The 14,985-nt window shown below is 37.8% G+C and overlaps 1 protein-coding gene across 1 annotated transcript in view; it reads left to right on the top strand.

Annotated features, from left to right (window-relative positions):
• Positions 1-14,985, top strand: part of PRKN (parkin RBR E3 ubiquitin protein ligase) — a 1,198,020-nt gene that overhangs the window by 422,866 nt on the left and 760,169 nt on the right. Inside the window, exon 3 of the mRNA XM_034765264.1 lies at positions 1,555-1,795. Within this exon, the coding sequence (XP_034621155.1) occupies positions 1,555-1,795 (241 nt within the window). The remainder of the gene's footprint in view (positions 1-1,554; positions 1,796-14,985) is intronic.

Genomic DNA, 14,985 nt, shown 5'->3' on the forward strand with positions numbered 1-14,985 from the left:
CTGGAATTTATTATATGGAATGTGGGGACAAAAAATGAATTTGTGATACCACATGAGAATAGTTCATTCTACTTAAACAGGAAGCTGTGGTCCATGGGCACACAAAAATACAAGGAAGCATGTCTGAGGGAGCACATGCAGTAACTTCAAAGAATTAAAAAATACCTACATGATCTGATACCATCTGAATTACGAGAAGCTCAGAGAAAGGAAAGCAATATCTTGATTTTAAAATGTAAAGATTAGAATCCTAAAGAGTTTATTATTATCTGAGCTTGTTTCAAAAATAAGTGTATAGTAAACTTGAAGAAAAATGTTTCTTAATTAATTACTTGTGCTTATAACTAATTGGTGGATTTCAGGGGAAAGAGCAGTTTTAAAATAACTCAGACTGTGTATTTGGCATTACTTTTCAAAATACCATATATAGGTATGTATATGTATATGGGAAAACTTGATTTATGGTTTGTTTTTGTTAATAATACCTGAGAGAAAATAGTTTGAAATTTAGAGTTAAGGAACAAAGTAATTGTTGAAAATATTTATGTTTCTGACTTTAGAGTTAGTGTTGGCAGTGGTCTTTGAGAAACGTAAAAAGCATCTCTTTTAAGATCTGTTTGGACAATAGCTGTTTCTTAAGAACAGTAGGATAAAGCAAGATTGACACTTTGCCAGAATAATTGGATTACTGTGGATTACATTTGTTGAATTTAATTATCAGGTTTTGATAAACTTTTCAGATTTCCAAGTTACATTCAATGCATACAGTTCTTATTATTAACTGTCATATAACTTTCTTTATTTCACTTTTGAAAGCTTTATTTTGTTTTCTCTTTTAATTTTGTTTTAATTAATAGCAATTGTAAACACAGAAAAAAGTCTTGAGCCTACTTTCTTAGTCTAGACAACATGGCTTCCAAACAAATTTGGAAGTCTAGAATGATTAAGTAAAATGATATAACTGTAGTGTTTACCCCTATGTATCATGCACAGTGTTTTAAACTGGGAAAAAATAAAATGATAATGCTCTGCAATTTTTTTTCAGTTTTCCAACATGTGGCAGCAAGAAGTGGGAGGATGGCATTACTTCATTTATCCCTCACACACACTAATTCAAGCATTGTAATGAACACTTCTAACTGTTATTATTGTTAGTAAAAAAGGGGTCACCTGTGCTTTGTTAAATATTAATATTATAAACTTTTTTCATCCTTGTCTGTAAAAATGCATTTTATAGATTGAATTTTCTTAGCATCTGACTTAATAACACTTCTCTCTGTACATCCGCCAACAGAATTATTCAGAGTTGTTGGCTCTGGTCCACCATTTCTTTCTTAAATGTTTAGAATTTGTAAGCATTGTGAACCTGTTGCCAGAGCAAGTAATCTTAATTCTTGCAATTTATATTTGTCACTTTTCTCTGAACTCTGTTAATGCTTACTGAAATTCCACATGAAATGGATTGGAAATGGCTAAACAAATACCAAATTGGAGACAGAGTGATTTTTTTCTTTATGTGTCAATCATATTTGGGATTTTGTTTTTGTTTTTCAGAACTGTGACTTGGCCCAGCAGAGCATAGTTCATATTGTTCAGAGTCCCCTAGACAGTGGTCAGAAAAGGACTGATGTTGAAACTGCCAACGCTGGAGGTATTCTAGGAGGCATGGAAAAAGAGCCTGAAAGTCTAACCCGTGTAGATCTTAGTACCAGCATCCTCCCATCTTATTCTGCAGGGCTGGCTGTTATTCTGGATACTACAGACAACAGCATTTCCCTTCCATCTGATAAATCAGGTAACTCACTGAGACTGTACAATTCAAAACTTAGCACTGACGTTGCAAACTTACCCTTCACAGTGGGATCATTCTATGCAATGGCACAGCCACAGTTTCTTTTAGTCTTTTAAACAAACAATACAATGTCAATAATCTACGGTGAATATGTAGCTGAACTTTTGCTGTGTCTTCTAGTAGGGTACGTTGTATCTATGCTTGGGGGGGTGAACTGAATGGTTTGCTCTTCCTTTTCTTAACTTTTATGATGCTATTTAGTATTATGGATGAATAAAAGAAGCAACCACCGTCTGTTCTTGTAACTGAAGCTGAAACTGGTTTCCTTGACTAGAATATTAGACAGCTCATGCATTGAAATATTAATTTAATTTAATTTACAAGTTTTATGGCAGTTTTATGTTCACAAATTTTATTAAAATACTTCTATAAAAGTTTTTTAAAGACATGACAAACGCAAATTAACATATAAGACAGATGACTTATGGTATGGATTTAAAAAGTTCTTATTCACAAAATTACAGTTTACAATATCCATGCTTCATTCTTGGCATCTATATCTGGCATGAATGAAGTAACATAAAAATTGGCAAAAATATCAAGAGCCGGTGTATTAATAATTAAACTGAATTTTGAAAGAGATTCCCAGGCCTCAATTTTTCTTAGAAGGATCCCTAAAATAATATTTCAATCTTCTAAGGGGAAACATCCTTACTATAATCCCCCATTATGCATCTCCTAAATGAGTAACAATCTCTCTTTGGAACGCTACAGTACTGAGGTGACTTTTTTTGATAATTCATTGAAGATGCGTTTAAAAGATCAATACACAAACACTTTTTTTGTAGAAGCAGAAGAGTCCAATTGTAGAAGTAAGGCAAACAGGAAACCTCTGAGATTAACCTGACCAAAAAAATCATCTTTACAATATATGGGTTACCAAAACTGTTAAAATAACGTTTAGAGAGTGTCGTACGTAAATCATGCAGAAAGTGTACAATTCATGGGTGGGCCACGGAAGTGTTCCACAACTGACTTGATCAACCTCTCACTGCCAACTAATGATGAATGAGTGCAGTTTAGGAACAAATTAGTGCCTAGCTTAATGATGCACATCTCACATTCTGAATGAGTAATGAGACAAGAGGGGTGCATGCTAATTTAAATCTGATCAGTTGGGGCAGATATGATGAGATTGGGCTTGTTGTCTGAAACACTGTGATGTGAACTGCTGAATTCTTTTTATTTATTTTTTATTCCTGCATAAAATATTTACATGAACTTAATAACTTTGCCTGACATCGTAGGGCAATTTACACGTTTAAGGCTTCTTGTGGCACATCTTCATATTTTCATGTTGTGTTTCTTTCACACTCCGCAGTCTCCACGAGGCCTCTGACAAAACAAAGTATGCTCATTTGTCATAGCAAAGACCCCCAATGGCAGGATGATAATGTAACTGAATGTAGATTGCCCAGGTCAATGAACTAGGTCTATCTGTGATGCAGCTAAATAATTTCTTTATTTTATGAACGAAATAAAGAGACAGTTTTACTAAGACTATGTATACATTTAAAACACTATAGCAGCACAGCTGTAGCGCTTCAGTGTAGACACTCGCTGAAGCAATGGGAGGAGTTCTCCTATTGCTGTAGATAATCCACCTTCCTTAGAGGCAGTAATTCGGTCGATGGAAGAATTTTTCCATCAGCCTAGTGCTGTCTGTACTGGGGATTATGTCCGCTTAAATACATAGCTCAGAGGGCTTGGATTTTTTCACTCCCCTGAGTGACATACCTGGATCAGTGTAGATTAGCTCTGAGTGATACTTCTGCCTGGCTAGTTGTTAATGACAGGTACTTTGTGGTAGTCTTTTCTACTCAGTTTGCTATGAGTCTCACTGTTATTAAAGAGGTAAAAAAAATATTCTGCTTCTAATCAATTGGTGGCTGCACACTCACCTGCATTGTTGAGGGCTGAAACATCTGATTCCTGATTACGGATTTCTGCCTTTTTCTTTAAGTGAATGTAATGCTGGTGAAATGTATCAGACTGATAGTAGTAGAGAGTGAACTCCTCCATTTCCCCCTCCCCCCGACCCCGCGAAAGAAATATATCATATGCATCTGCAATGAGAGCTTCCATTTACCTCCTCAATAGTTTGCCCCACTCACTCCTGTGGGTGAGAAAGCAGTTTAGTCCCAAAAACTATTCAGTCAATTGCTTTTCTACTGAGACTACTCAAAAGGCTGTCAGTTGTGATGGTGATTTTTGCACCTTAGAAACATCCACTTGGAACCAAAGCATCAACTCAGTGCACATACATAGGCCACAAAGCAGTGGGTGGATGACAGATTTAAGTTTGTGACTTAGAGGTGAAGGTCTCCTTTAATTCTTTATTACCATCTACTCTAATATGCTGAGTGATTCTTTCATAACAGTACCAGTAGTCTCCAACATGCTCCAGCTTATTCCAAAGCCTTGCATACTTCTTTCTGTTACTGCAGGATGATTTTGTTTTCTTTTAGCACAAAAACCTTGGTTTCTGACAAGAAAGGACTGTTGAAATTTGTTATCTTCAGAAAGATTCTCTCCGAAAGATGTTCTTAAGATATTTAGTAGTCGAAGTACAGAATGTCACCAGTCAGCCAGAGGGGAGGAAATGTTCACTGTATATTATATTATATTATATTATATTATATTATATTATATTATATTATAGTGGGGGGAGTAATAGCTCAGTGGTTTGAGCATTGGCCTGCTAAACCCAGTGTTGTGAGTTCAATCCTTAGGTGGGCCAATTAGGGATCTGGGGCAAAAATCAATACTTGGTCCTGCTAGTGAAGGCAGGGGGCTGGACTTGACTTGACTTGATGACCTTTCAAGGTCCCTGCCAGTTCTATGAGATAGGTATATTATATTATAAAGTCACCTTAAATGACTGTTTCTTGGAAGCTAGTCCTGGAACCCACAAGAGGAGAAGCAATTGTTGATTTAGCCCTAAGTGGAGCACCGGATCTGGTCCAGTAGGTGAATATAGCTGCACTGCTTGGTAATAGTGACCATAATATAATTGAATTTAACATCTCTCTAGCAGGAAAAACACCACAGCAGCCCAACGCAGTATCATTTAATTTCTGAAAGGGGGGCTACACAAAAATGAGGAAGTTAGTTAAACAGAAATTAAAAGGTACAGTGCCAAAAGTGAAATCCCTGCAAGCTGCATGGAGACTTCTTAAAAACACCATAATAGAGGCTCAACTTAAATGTGTACCCCAAATTAAAAAACATAGTAAGAGAACCAAAAAAGTGCAACCATGGCTAATCAACAAAGTAAAAGAAGCAGTGAGAGGCAAAAAAGCATCCTTTAAAAAATGGAAGTTAAATCCTAGTGAGGAAAATAGAAAGGAGCATAAACTGTGGCAAGTGAAATGTAAAAATATAATTAGGAAGGCCAAAAAAGAATTTGAAGAACAGCTAGTCAAAGACTCTAAAAGCAATAGCAACAATTGCTTTAAATACATCAGAAGCAGGAAGCCTGCTAAACAACCAGTGGGGCAACTGGATGATTGAGATGCTAATGGAGCACTCAAGGACAATAAAGCCATTGCGGAGAAACTAAATGAATTCTTTGCATCAGTCTTCACAGCTGAGGATGTGAGGGAGATTCCCAAATCTGAGCCATTCTTTTTAGGTGACAAATTTGAGGAACTGTCCCAGATTGAGGTGTTGTTAGAGGAGGGTTTGAAACAAATTGATAAATTAAACAATAATAAGTTACCAGGACCAGATGATATTCACTCAAGAGTTCTGAAGGAACTCAAATGTGAAATTGCAGAACTACTAACTGTAATTTGTAACCTATCATTTAAATCAGCTTCTGTACCAAATGTCTGGAGGATCGCTAATGTGATGCCAATTTTTAAAAAGGTTCCAGAGGTGATTGCGGCAATTACAGGCCAATAAGCCTGACTTCAGTACTGGGCAAACTAGTTGAAACTATAGTAAAGAACAAAATTGTCAGACACATAGATGAACATAATTTGTTTGGGAAGAGTCAACTTGGTTTATTAAAGGGAAATCATGCCTCACTAATCTACTAGAATTCTTTGAGGGGGTCGACAAGCATGTGGACAAGGGAGATCCAGTGGATAAAATGTACTTAGATTTTCAGAAAGCCTTTGACAAAGCTCTTAGGCAAAGTAAGCTGTCATAGGATAAGAGGGAAGTCCTTTCATGGATTGCTAACTGGTTAAAAGATAGGAAACAAAGGGTAGGAATAAAGGTCAGTTTTCAGAGTGGAGAGAGGTAAATAATGGTGTCCCCCAGGGGTCTGTACTGGGACCAGTCCTATTCAACATATTCATAAATGATTTAGAAAAAAGGGTAAACAGTGAGGTGGCAAAATTTGCATATGATACAAAACTACTCAAGGTAGTCCAAAGCAGTTATGTCCAAAGCAGACTGCAAAGAGCTACAAAGGGATCTCACAAAATTGAGTGACTGGGCAACAAAATGGCAGATGAAATTCAGTGTTGATAAATGCAAAGTAATGCACATTGGAAAACATAATCCCAACTGTACATATAAAATGATCGGGTCTAAATTAGCTGTTATCACTAATTGCGTCAACACTAGTGGTTAGGTTGGCATAGCTATGGGGGGGGGTGTGAATTTTGTATATCCGTTAGCCTAAGTTTTAAGTATAGACCAGTTGTTAGAAGCTCAAATCACCTACCTCATTGAAGAACCAGAGGAGAATGCAGTATCTCATCTGGATAAGATGAGCACAACCATTTTTGTTATTATTATAAAGAATATTACGAAATATGTTGGCTAAACTTGGCCCTTGCTTTAATCATGGACAGACATAGCTGTATGACATACATCCCTTTTCCCATCACCTTTTCCTTTCTTTGTGACTGACCACTCTGCGCTACATGGCAAAGAAGTGGGAGGGGAATTGAAAAGGTGCAGCTAACAGTAGCAGTTTATTAATATAAAAGCATTGCTCGAGTACAAAAAAATTAAAAGTTAAAAAGCATTGCAACCACAGCCCAAGCAAAATATAACTTGTGTGAACACAATCCTTAAAGGTATTATGAAGAACACCTCAGGGCTGGAGAACACGTTAAGGCAAAGTGTACTCACTATCATAGCAGCCAGTAGGTTGGAGATCTTATTTTGCTCCATTCTTGATGAAGCAGAATTTTTCACTCAGTAGAAATTGCAGGAGGTCTGTCAGATTTCTGGACAAGGAAACCTCCCTCTGCTTCCTCTGTAACACTCAAACTCACTCCAGTCATTCATCAGTTCATCCAGTACAAGTCACAGAAGGATTTCCCTTGTATAGCCAGAAGGTCTTTACCAAGAGTCATGGAATAAATATTTCCTTTTTTATTCTTGGATCCCCAACAGAACTACATTATCTAAGGGCATAATGGCCCCTGGAATACGTTTGAAATAATCACCAATGCTGTTCTGTTTCATGGGGAATGCCCCCCTCCCTCCTCTTAAAGTCTCCACTATCAAAGTGAAATTTTTGGAAGTGGGAGGATTTTGGTAATTCACAGATCTTTTTCTTGGAATATGCTTTAATCAAGCTTGCAATCTGCAGAAGGTAGCTGCCACTGTGAGCTAGCAAAAGGAATGGCATTTGAGATAAAAGTTGCTGTTTTTTCTTCCAGCTATATAGAAAGTATATAAGACCATACTGGGACTAAGGACATTCACAAACTTTTATTTTGCTTTGTTAAAACCCCCAAGATAACCTTAGATTCAGAGAGGGAGGGGAGGATGCCAAGGAGTCTGCTCTCTGTGAGCCAAAGGCTGCAGAATCTGAGGGACAAGCTGTGGAGGACCTGGACACACAGAATTTGCTTCTGATGGGCAGACCAGCACCACAAAAAGGAGCTCAGGCATCAGTGTAAGGACATAGGGATGGCTGAAAAGAGAAGAAAGGAACTATTGGAGTTGGAGGAGAAGTGAACCTGAGATGAAAGAGATGCTGGCAAAGTGACTCCACCATGATTGAGAGATGAGCAACTGAGACTTGGCTTTTCAGTGTGACCAACTTGAGAGACTTCTGGGGATTGTGAGCTAGTTGACTCAAATCTGTTCTACGCAAACCATCTGCCTACCTGTACTCAATGCCATCACTTCCAACACTTCCATGGTACCATGTGCTTCAACCTGTGCACATCTCTGGTTATGGGGGAGCTAGTCAATGAGACATGAATCCACACACCATAAGCAATATCTGCTGCATTCTACTTCCATTCCAATGCAGAGGAAAGAACCAATACCCTAACGATATATAAAACTGAACATCGCTATTTTCAGTTTATTTTGTTCTTTGATGTTTGGAGATTTTTTCACTATTATATCCCTTCATGTACCTGTTGCTATTTTGTACTTGCCTGTTTTGTTTTCCACACCTCCTCACCTTTGTAAAGGTGTTGAACTGCCCAAATATGCTTACCTTTAATAAAGCTTTGTTTAGTCACATACTGAGGTCTGGAGTTACAATGGATAATTACAACAAACAAAAAATGACAAGTCCACCATATTTCTTTTACAGAAATCATACAAGCCTAAGTTTCATTTCACTCACCTGGCCCAAGGTGCAGCATCAACTCCAGTTAGTCAACACCATTAATCAGCCTCCCTGCCCCCTTGTACTCCCCAGGCAGCTTGAGAATGCGGGTGTACAAGGCATTCTGTAATGGGCCCTGCACCAGCATCAAGCAGTGGAGTAGGTGGTTGTTTGTAAGTAGACTTCAAACCTTTATTGTCCTTGATCCATTCTGTCCCCAGATACTCCCTTTTATCTTCACATGTATTGTGAAGCACACAAGAAGTCCCCATCATGTATATGACACTATATACATCACAGTCCAAATGAGTCTGTAAGCAGCTTCATCTTCTCTTCATTCAGCCAAAATCACATTCCACCACCACCCTGCATCTTCTCAGTGTGTAGTTGTACTGTCTCAGTGTGTAGTTGTACCAGACTGGTGAAAATCAGGATAAGTTTAATCACTCAGGGCTGTAGATGATAGGGCAGGTTGGCACCATCATACTGGGCACAGATACCCCATTTATAACCATGTTCCTAGGTGGTAATAAAGTATCAGCTTTCATTGTGGTGAAATAGACCACACCTCCAAAACTCATAGACAGTTGGGAAGTTGATATTAATTAATATAAATTAGAAACTAGAAAGGATGGCTGGAAGAAGGGCCAAAGCAAATAAATACTATAGCTGGCACACCAATGAGGTTAGCCCTTAGCCCAGCTTAGCTGCTGCCACTGTGTCAGAAGGCCTTTTTCCATTAATCCTGCCTAAGGAAAGCAAAAGAGGTGCACAAGTGTCCATTGACACAGGCATAGAAAGGTAAAAAATAAGAATAAGACACTCAAGTTTGGATTTGCTTCTTCATACTAGTAGTGAAGGCCTCACTAGAGCTGCAGAGTCTACGTTCAAGGCATCCTTCCTGTGTAATGCTAGAAAGTTTGAGTAAGGGCGGGTAGAATATCCAAAATGTAATCTGGTGAGGAGTAAGAAAATGTATATTTAATTCAGGATATTACTGTAGTTTTATGACTGTTTGAAATATGAATATATTTGTGTTGTGTAATTGTTAAAAAAAATTATGGTATTTTATCATCTATACGGCATTTTTGAAAGCATCTTCTCACTTAAATACAGTAATAAAATAATTTAGCATTGTGCTTTGAATTGTTAGGAAGCCTGTAAAGGACAGGAAAGTGCTTTGTATCCCAATTTTGCTTGAAGCATGTGGGCAACCCAAGTTTCTGAAGTAGTTTTAGAAATGTGACAAGTAATTCTAAACATATACTGTCAAATTAGTTCCAGGTCAGGTAACAGTATGATGTTCATCTCCACTTCCCCATTTTAATATGGCATTAGTCTGAGTACTCCTAGATCTAAAATATATTGCTGTTTTTTCTCATCATCTCCTCGAGAATATCATCAAAACGTGGGCACTGATCCATCCAAAATGGCCTCCAGCATTGCATGAACATCTATACTGATACTGTGGGACATGAACCCGTATAACTGCTCAACAACTGAACCAGACAAAATGAAGACAAGTACAATGATGCAGTTATTTTTTGCTCATGACCTGTTTTAGCCTGCTGTGTCAGAAAACTGGATATCTAAAATTTACCATTCATTTTAAAAAGAAAAAGAAAAGTATTCTAAGCAGATTTTTCTGTCATTTACTAGCACTTTTCAAAAGGAAACTACTCTGAATAAAGAGTTTTTTGGGTTATTTTCCTCTTGCTTATTGGGAGAAATCATTGATGGATTAATAATAAAATTAATTCATGAACTAAATCTACTTTAGGTCCGTGCTGATCAATGTGAATTAATACTTGAAGTGGCTAAAACAGTATCCTCTTCAGTTTACATTAAATAATTAGCTCTTTTTTCCCCAAAAAAGCTTTATCAAGCTCTAGGTCTAATGACAAGCAAGCACCATAGTATTTACATTGAGTTTACTTTTTTTTTCACTTTTGTATGAATACATCGGGATAGCGTTTGGTTTTTTTGTCTTTATGCAGTAATATTCTGTTTAATGCAGAGTTGCAAAGCTGTATGGTAATTCAGTTCTTTAGACAGGTATTCATTTAAAGGAAGCTCCATTGGTCTACAAGCAAAGGGAATAATTCATCTGGTACACAGCAAATGTATTGTTTCACCATATGAATTCATGTAACTAGTCAGTTTTCTATGGTATTTTATGATTTGGAGCACTGGCAGTTTTTCTAGTAATAAGGTTAAATCCTTTAATTGGCTTTAATTTAAAAGAAAATACATAGTATGGTATAATATTTGAGCATATGTTCATTTGGGGCCTGGAAAAGTTGTTGTTCTAAGAAGTTTGTTGATTTAAAGGTGAAGTGAAAAATCTGTCTGAGGATCAATCCTACGGCAGTAATAGAATAGGAATTAAATTGTGGCTCTTACAGCACTGTCCATGGCAGGGTGTGGTAACTCCCACAAACATTGTCCCCTATTCTGGCAAAATGCCTCCAGGAGAACGTGGGCTGCAGCAGCCAGTCTTGCACCCTTTGCAAGAGTGCAGTGTGTCCTCCTTGAGCAGTCCCAGCTCTGTTAATCTTTTGATCAGTGATGGGGAAAACTTGTGGCCATGGCTCTACTCTCTCTCTCTTCCTCTTCCGGGCCCCCTGGAACTACCATGTCTCTGATAGCCATGATTATTCAAGAACCATAACTGTGACCAGTACCTACACAGAATGCGAAGAGGGAGGAATCTTTGTTTTGCCGGTAAGTTTTATTCACATTACTAACACTTAGAGCAAGAAAGACAGTGCTCTGTTTAAAATATTGGTAACATCAGCTGTTGGAGAGGAAACAGTGATTCCTAAACAGGAAATGAAGAAGGAACTGATTTTCTAATATTTGGTTTTCTGATGGAACTATATTTGTAATTTGGAATTCAATGTATGTGTTAGGAGAAAAGCATAGCCATAATATGGTGCAGTTTTCTTATATATACATATTTTTTTCAAATTAGGCCTACCAAACGCTTTTGGTATGTGATCCAGAGTTTGTTTGGAGATTTGGTCCAGACCCGAAGCCAGTTTCCAAATACTGCCTATCTTTGCTTTTTTTATGCTCACCTGTTTCTAGTGCAGTTGTTCCCAAACGGTGGGCCATGATGAAACACTGGTGATCCACAGAGCTCTTCCTGTTGCTCCATGGAGAGGTTGCTGGTCACATGGAGCTGTCTCCTTCTACTCTGCTGGAAATAATCCCTATTTCCAGCCGAGGGAATTGATGCTTTGTGGAAATCATCAAATCTTAGTAGAACTAGGAGATGGTAACATAGGAGCTGCCATAGTAGTGCCAACCATTACTTTATCTAGCTCTAGTATCCTTCCTTTGGCAGTGGCCAGTACCAAACATGATCTTTCAGAAGAAAGAAACCTAACTCTGGAATGCCGCACTCCGACTGTGCAGTGCTGTTGTTAGAGATGAAGTATTCTTTCTTGACCCTTGCAGACACACCCTTGAAGCATTAGATCTGATTACCCTTAAAGCATGTTGCCACCAGTAGATGTGGCACTACTTTGGTCCTCTTTGAAATGAGGTTTTCTAAACAACCCTTAGTACTAATTACTGATTTTTTCAGCCACTAGTAATTAACTATTGCTGTTTCTATCAAGTTTTTTAAAAACTGGTTAGGTCAGGTCTACAGTTAACACAATATGATTTTAGAAGACATTAGCATAATGGAACCTTTTCAATAAAATGATTCTGTAGCGCTTTAGTGAAGATGGGACAGGAGAACTTCTCCCATTGGCATAATTAATCCACCTCCATGAGAGGCAGTAACTATATCAACAGGAGAAGCCCTACTGTCAACATAGCGCTGTCTACACTGGCAGTTAGGTTGGTGTAACATTGCTCAGGGGGGTGGATTTTTCACACCCCTGAGCGACGTCGTGATACCAATATAAGTTTACATTGTAGACCTGTCTGAAAACTCAGAAACATACTAACATTATTGCACTTTAGTTAGGACTGTATTAAAAAATTGACATTACAAAGTCCTTGAAAGTTGACTCATATCCAATGTGTCTTCTTTTAGGCTTATTAACCCTTGGTAATGCTCTGCTACACTACTTCCTGGTTCTAAATGTAAAAATGTACATCCCCTCTCGACCTTCCAGCAACAGCAGAAAGTGATTTTATAAGACATTAGCATAATGGAACCTTTTCAATAAAATGATAAATCGAGCCCATTTCAGAAAACAGAACACACACTTGGTAATTTATTGCAGACAGTCAGTGCCTTGCCGGGAACCTTCTACATATCATATGCTTTTAACTCTGATGAGAATGCTGCCATTTTTCCATATCTTGCATGTCTGTAACATTCACTGAGAAGAAAAATGTTCTTTCTAATGGAGCCAGCAGCACTTTTGGGAATGCTTATATGACATAATTATCTCTCATGAACATGTCTATTATTTCATTGTTTTTAAAAGCTCTTTCATGTTAATTAAAGCCGATAACATTTGCTAGCTTTCTCATGTTGAGGGGTGAGGAGGGAACGCGGCTGTCTCTCTGGAATGAATTTTGATAATTGATAGGTCAGAGCATAGACGGGTTTTCTTCTGAAAATGCATAACTTCAAATCTTTGTGCAACCAGATGGCAGTGACATTTGTAGATGGCAAATGTTCTGTTTTAATTAAACAAAGCTACACATGTAATGTTTTCAGGAAGAATTGTTTCCATAAATTAATTGTTGATGGTAAAAAAAAATTAACTTACATTTAGGTAACACTTCTTATGTGTAAATATACACAATAGATCATGAATATGTAGGGTAGAAAAAATCTAATTATAAGGAGAAAATAGAACAGGATCCTTAGTTTCAAGTCTGTTAACAGTATGGAGGCAACTGCTACCATGGGCCTTTGGACTCACATTATACGCTCAGTTCAAGTTCCTACTTCTCAAAATGACATAGGGGATTTATTCTCCTCACAAAGCACATGCTCAGGTTTCATTAATGTAATTGAGAGTTCTGCGCACACAGCAAGGGCAAGAGGAGACAGGCGTGAGCTACAGAAAGTAATTACATGCAATAGATAGTTTCATAAATTCTGTTGATACTAGGGAATAAAAAATAGCCATACAAACCAGTTCCTACTCTCTCAGACCTTCTTTGTAAGGACGTATAACTTCAATGGGGCTAAGTCTGAACTTTTGTGAAAGAGGAAGGCCATTAGAAGAAAATTCACTAATATGTTTGGAGTGAATGTAATGCTTGTGAAAAGTAAATGGATTGATAATACCAGTGACTGAATTCTTCTATTTGTCCATGGAACAACACGGGCAATGGCAACATAGCACTCGCCTTCATTGCTGTGCCAATATGCCTTGGGTTAAATCTTGGTCCCACTGAAGTCAACAGGCATTTTGCCACTGACTTCAGTGGGGCCAGGATTTCACCTCCTATCTCACACCTGGATAATTACCTCTGGTGTGATAAGGCAGTGGTCTCCAAGCCAGTTCAGTCCTTGGCTTCTCTGCTGAGACTGCCAGCAAGGGTACCAGTTACGCTTGCTGTCTTCTAATATGGACACCTAACAACAAGGAGCTGGACTGAGATTACCAGTCCATTTCATATGGGTCCTTGAAAAGCCTTCAGTTGTTAACAATTTTAATTCACTGCTGTCCTGGTCTGGATTTAAACCAGTGATTTAGAGGTTTCTATCCCAGCATCTTGTTAATGATCTGTGTTTAGAGCTAGCTTATAAAATATATTTGCAAGCCAGTGAACAGATACACCAGACTGGGAGTTCAGATATAATCCAAATTACTTGTAACAGCCAACAGAGGCATTTCCAAATTTCAGCAAACTTGGAGGGGATACGACATGCCTCTTCTCTAGGTAGCTCCTTTGCAACTACATCCCCTTTTCTTTTACAGCTCTATCCCAGACCACCCATGTGCTAGGCAGAGAACCTGGCTTGTAACCCCTTACATGCAGAAAACTAAGGAGTGCCTTTATACCTTGTCATAATATTATTCAGAGGCTGGCATGATATACGGTATGCTGTAGTCATGTAATTATTGCGTAATAGAAACTTCTATTATATAACAAAAATGCACACACAAATGTACTGTACTCCAAAGGATTATAAATACTAACATATAAATTAATAATACTTGTGTTGTTTTCTATGATACTTTAGCACTCTGTCCTGCTATGTTTTTAGTCAAGGTCTCAAATTACATAACTAAAATTCAACAGTCTGTATTTAAATTATAATTCCAAATACATGGCAATCAGATTAAATCTTTTACACCTTGGGATTTTAAAGAGAGAGACACTTGGTTCAACATATCTCATTTAAATGTATCTTAACTCCATCTCCCTGCTTCTTTATTGTATTCTTCTATCCACCTTATCTACATAAAATTGTCTGTTTTTCTCTTTAACTCATTAGACTACTTACTTCAATGGCCTTATTTGGCAGCTCATTCCATATGTTCATAGCTTTTTGAGGAAAATCAGGCAGCTCCTTGTGCATTCCCTGTTCACCTCCAATTTTCTGATATTTAGATCGTGTTCTGCAGGTTTGGCACACCTCATGTTCCATTTTAGCAAATGCCACCATTTT

The sequence above is a fragment of the Trachemys scripta genome, chromosome 3, assembly GCF_013100865.1.
Source record: "Trachemys scripta elegans isolate TJP31775 chromosome 3, CAS_Tse_1.0, whole genome shotgun sequence".
NCBI classification, from domain to species: Eukaryota; Metazoa; Chordata; order Testudines; family Emydidae; genus Trachemys; species Trachemys scripta.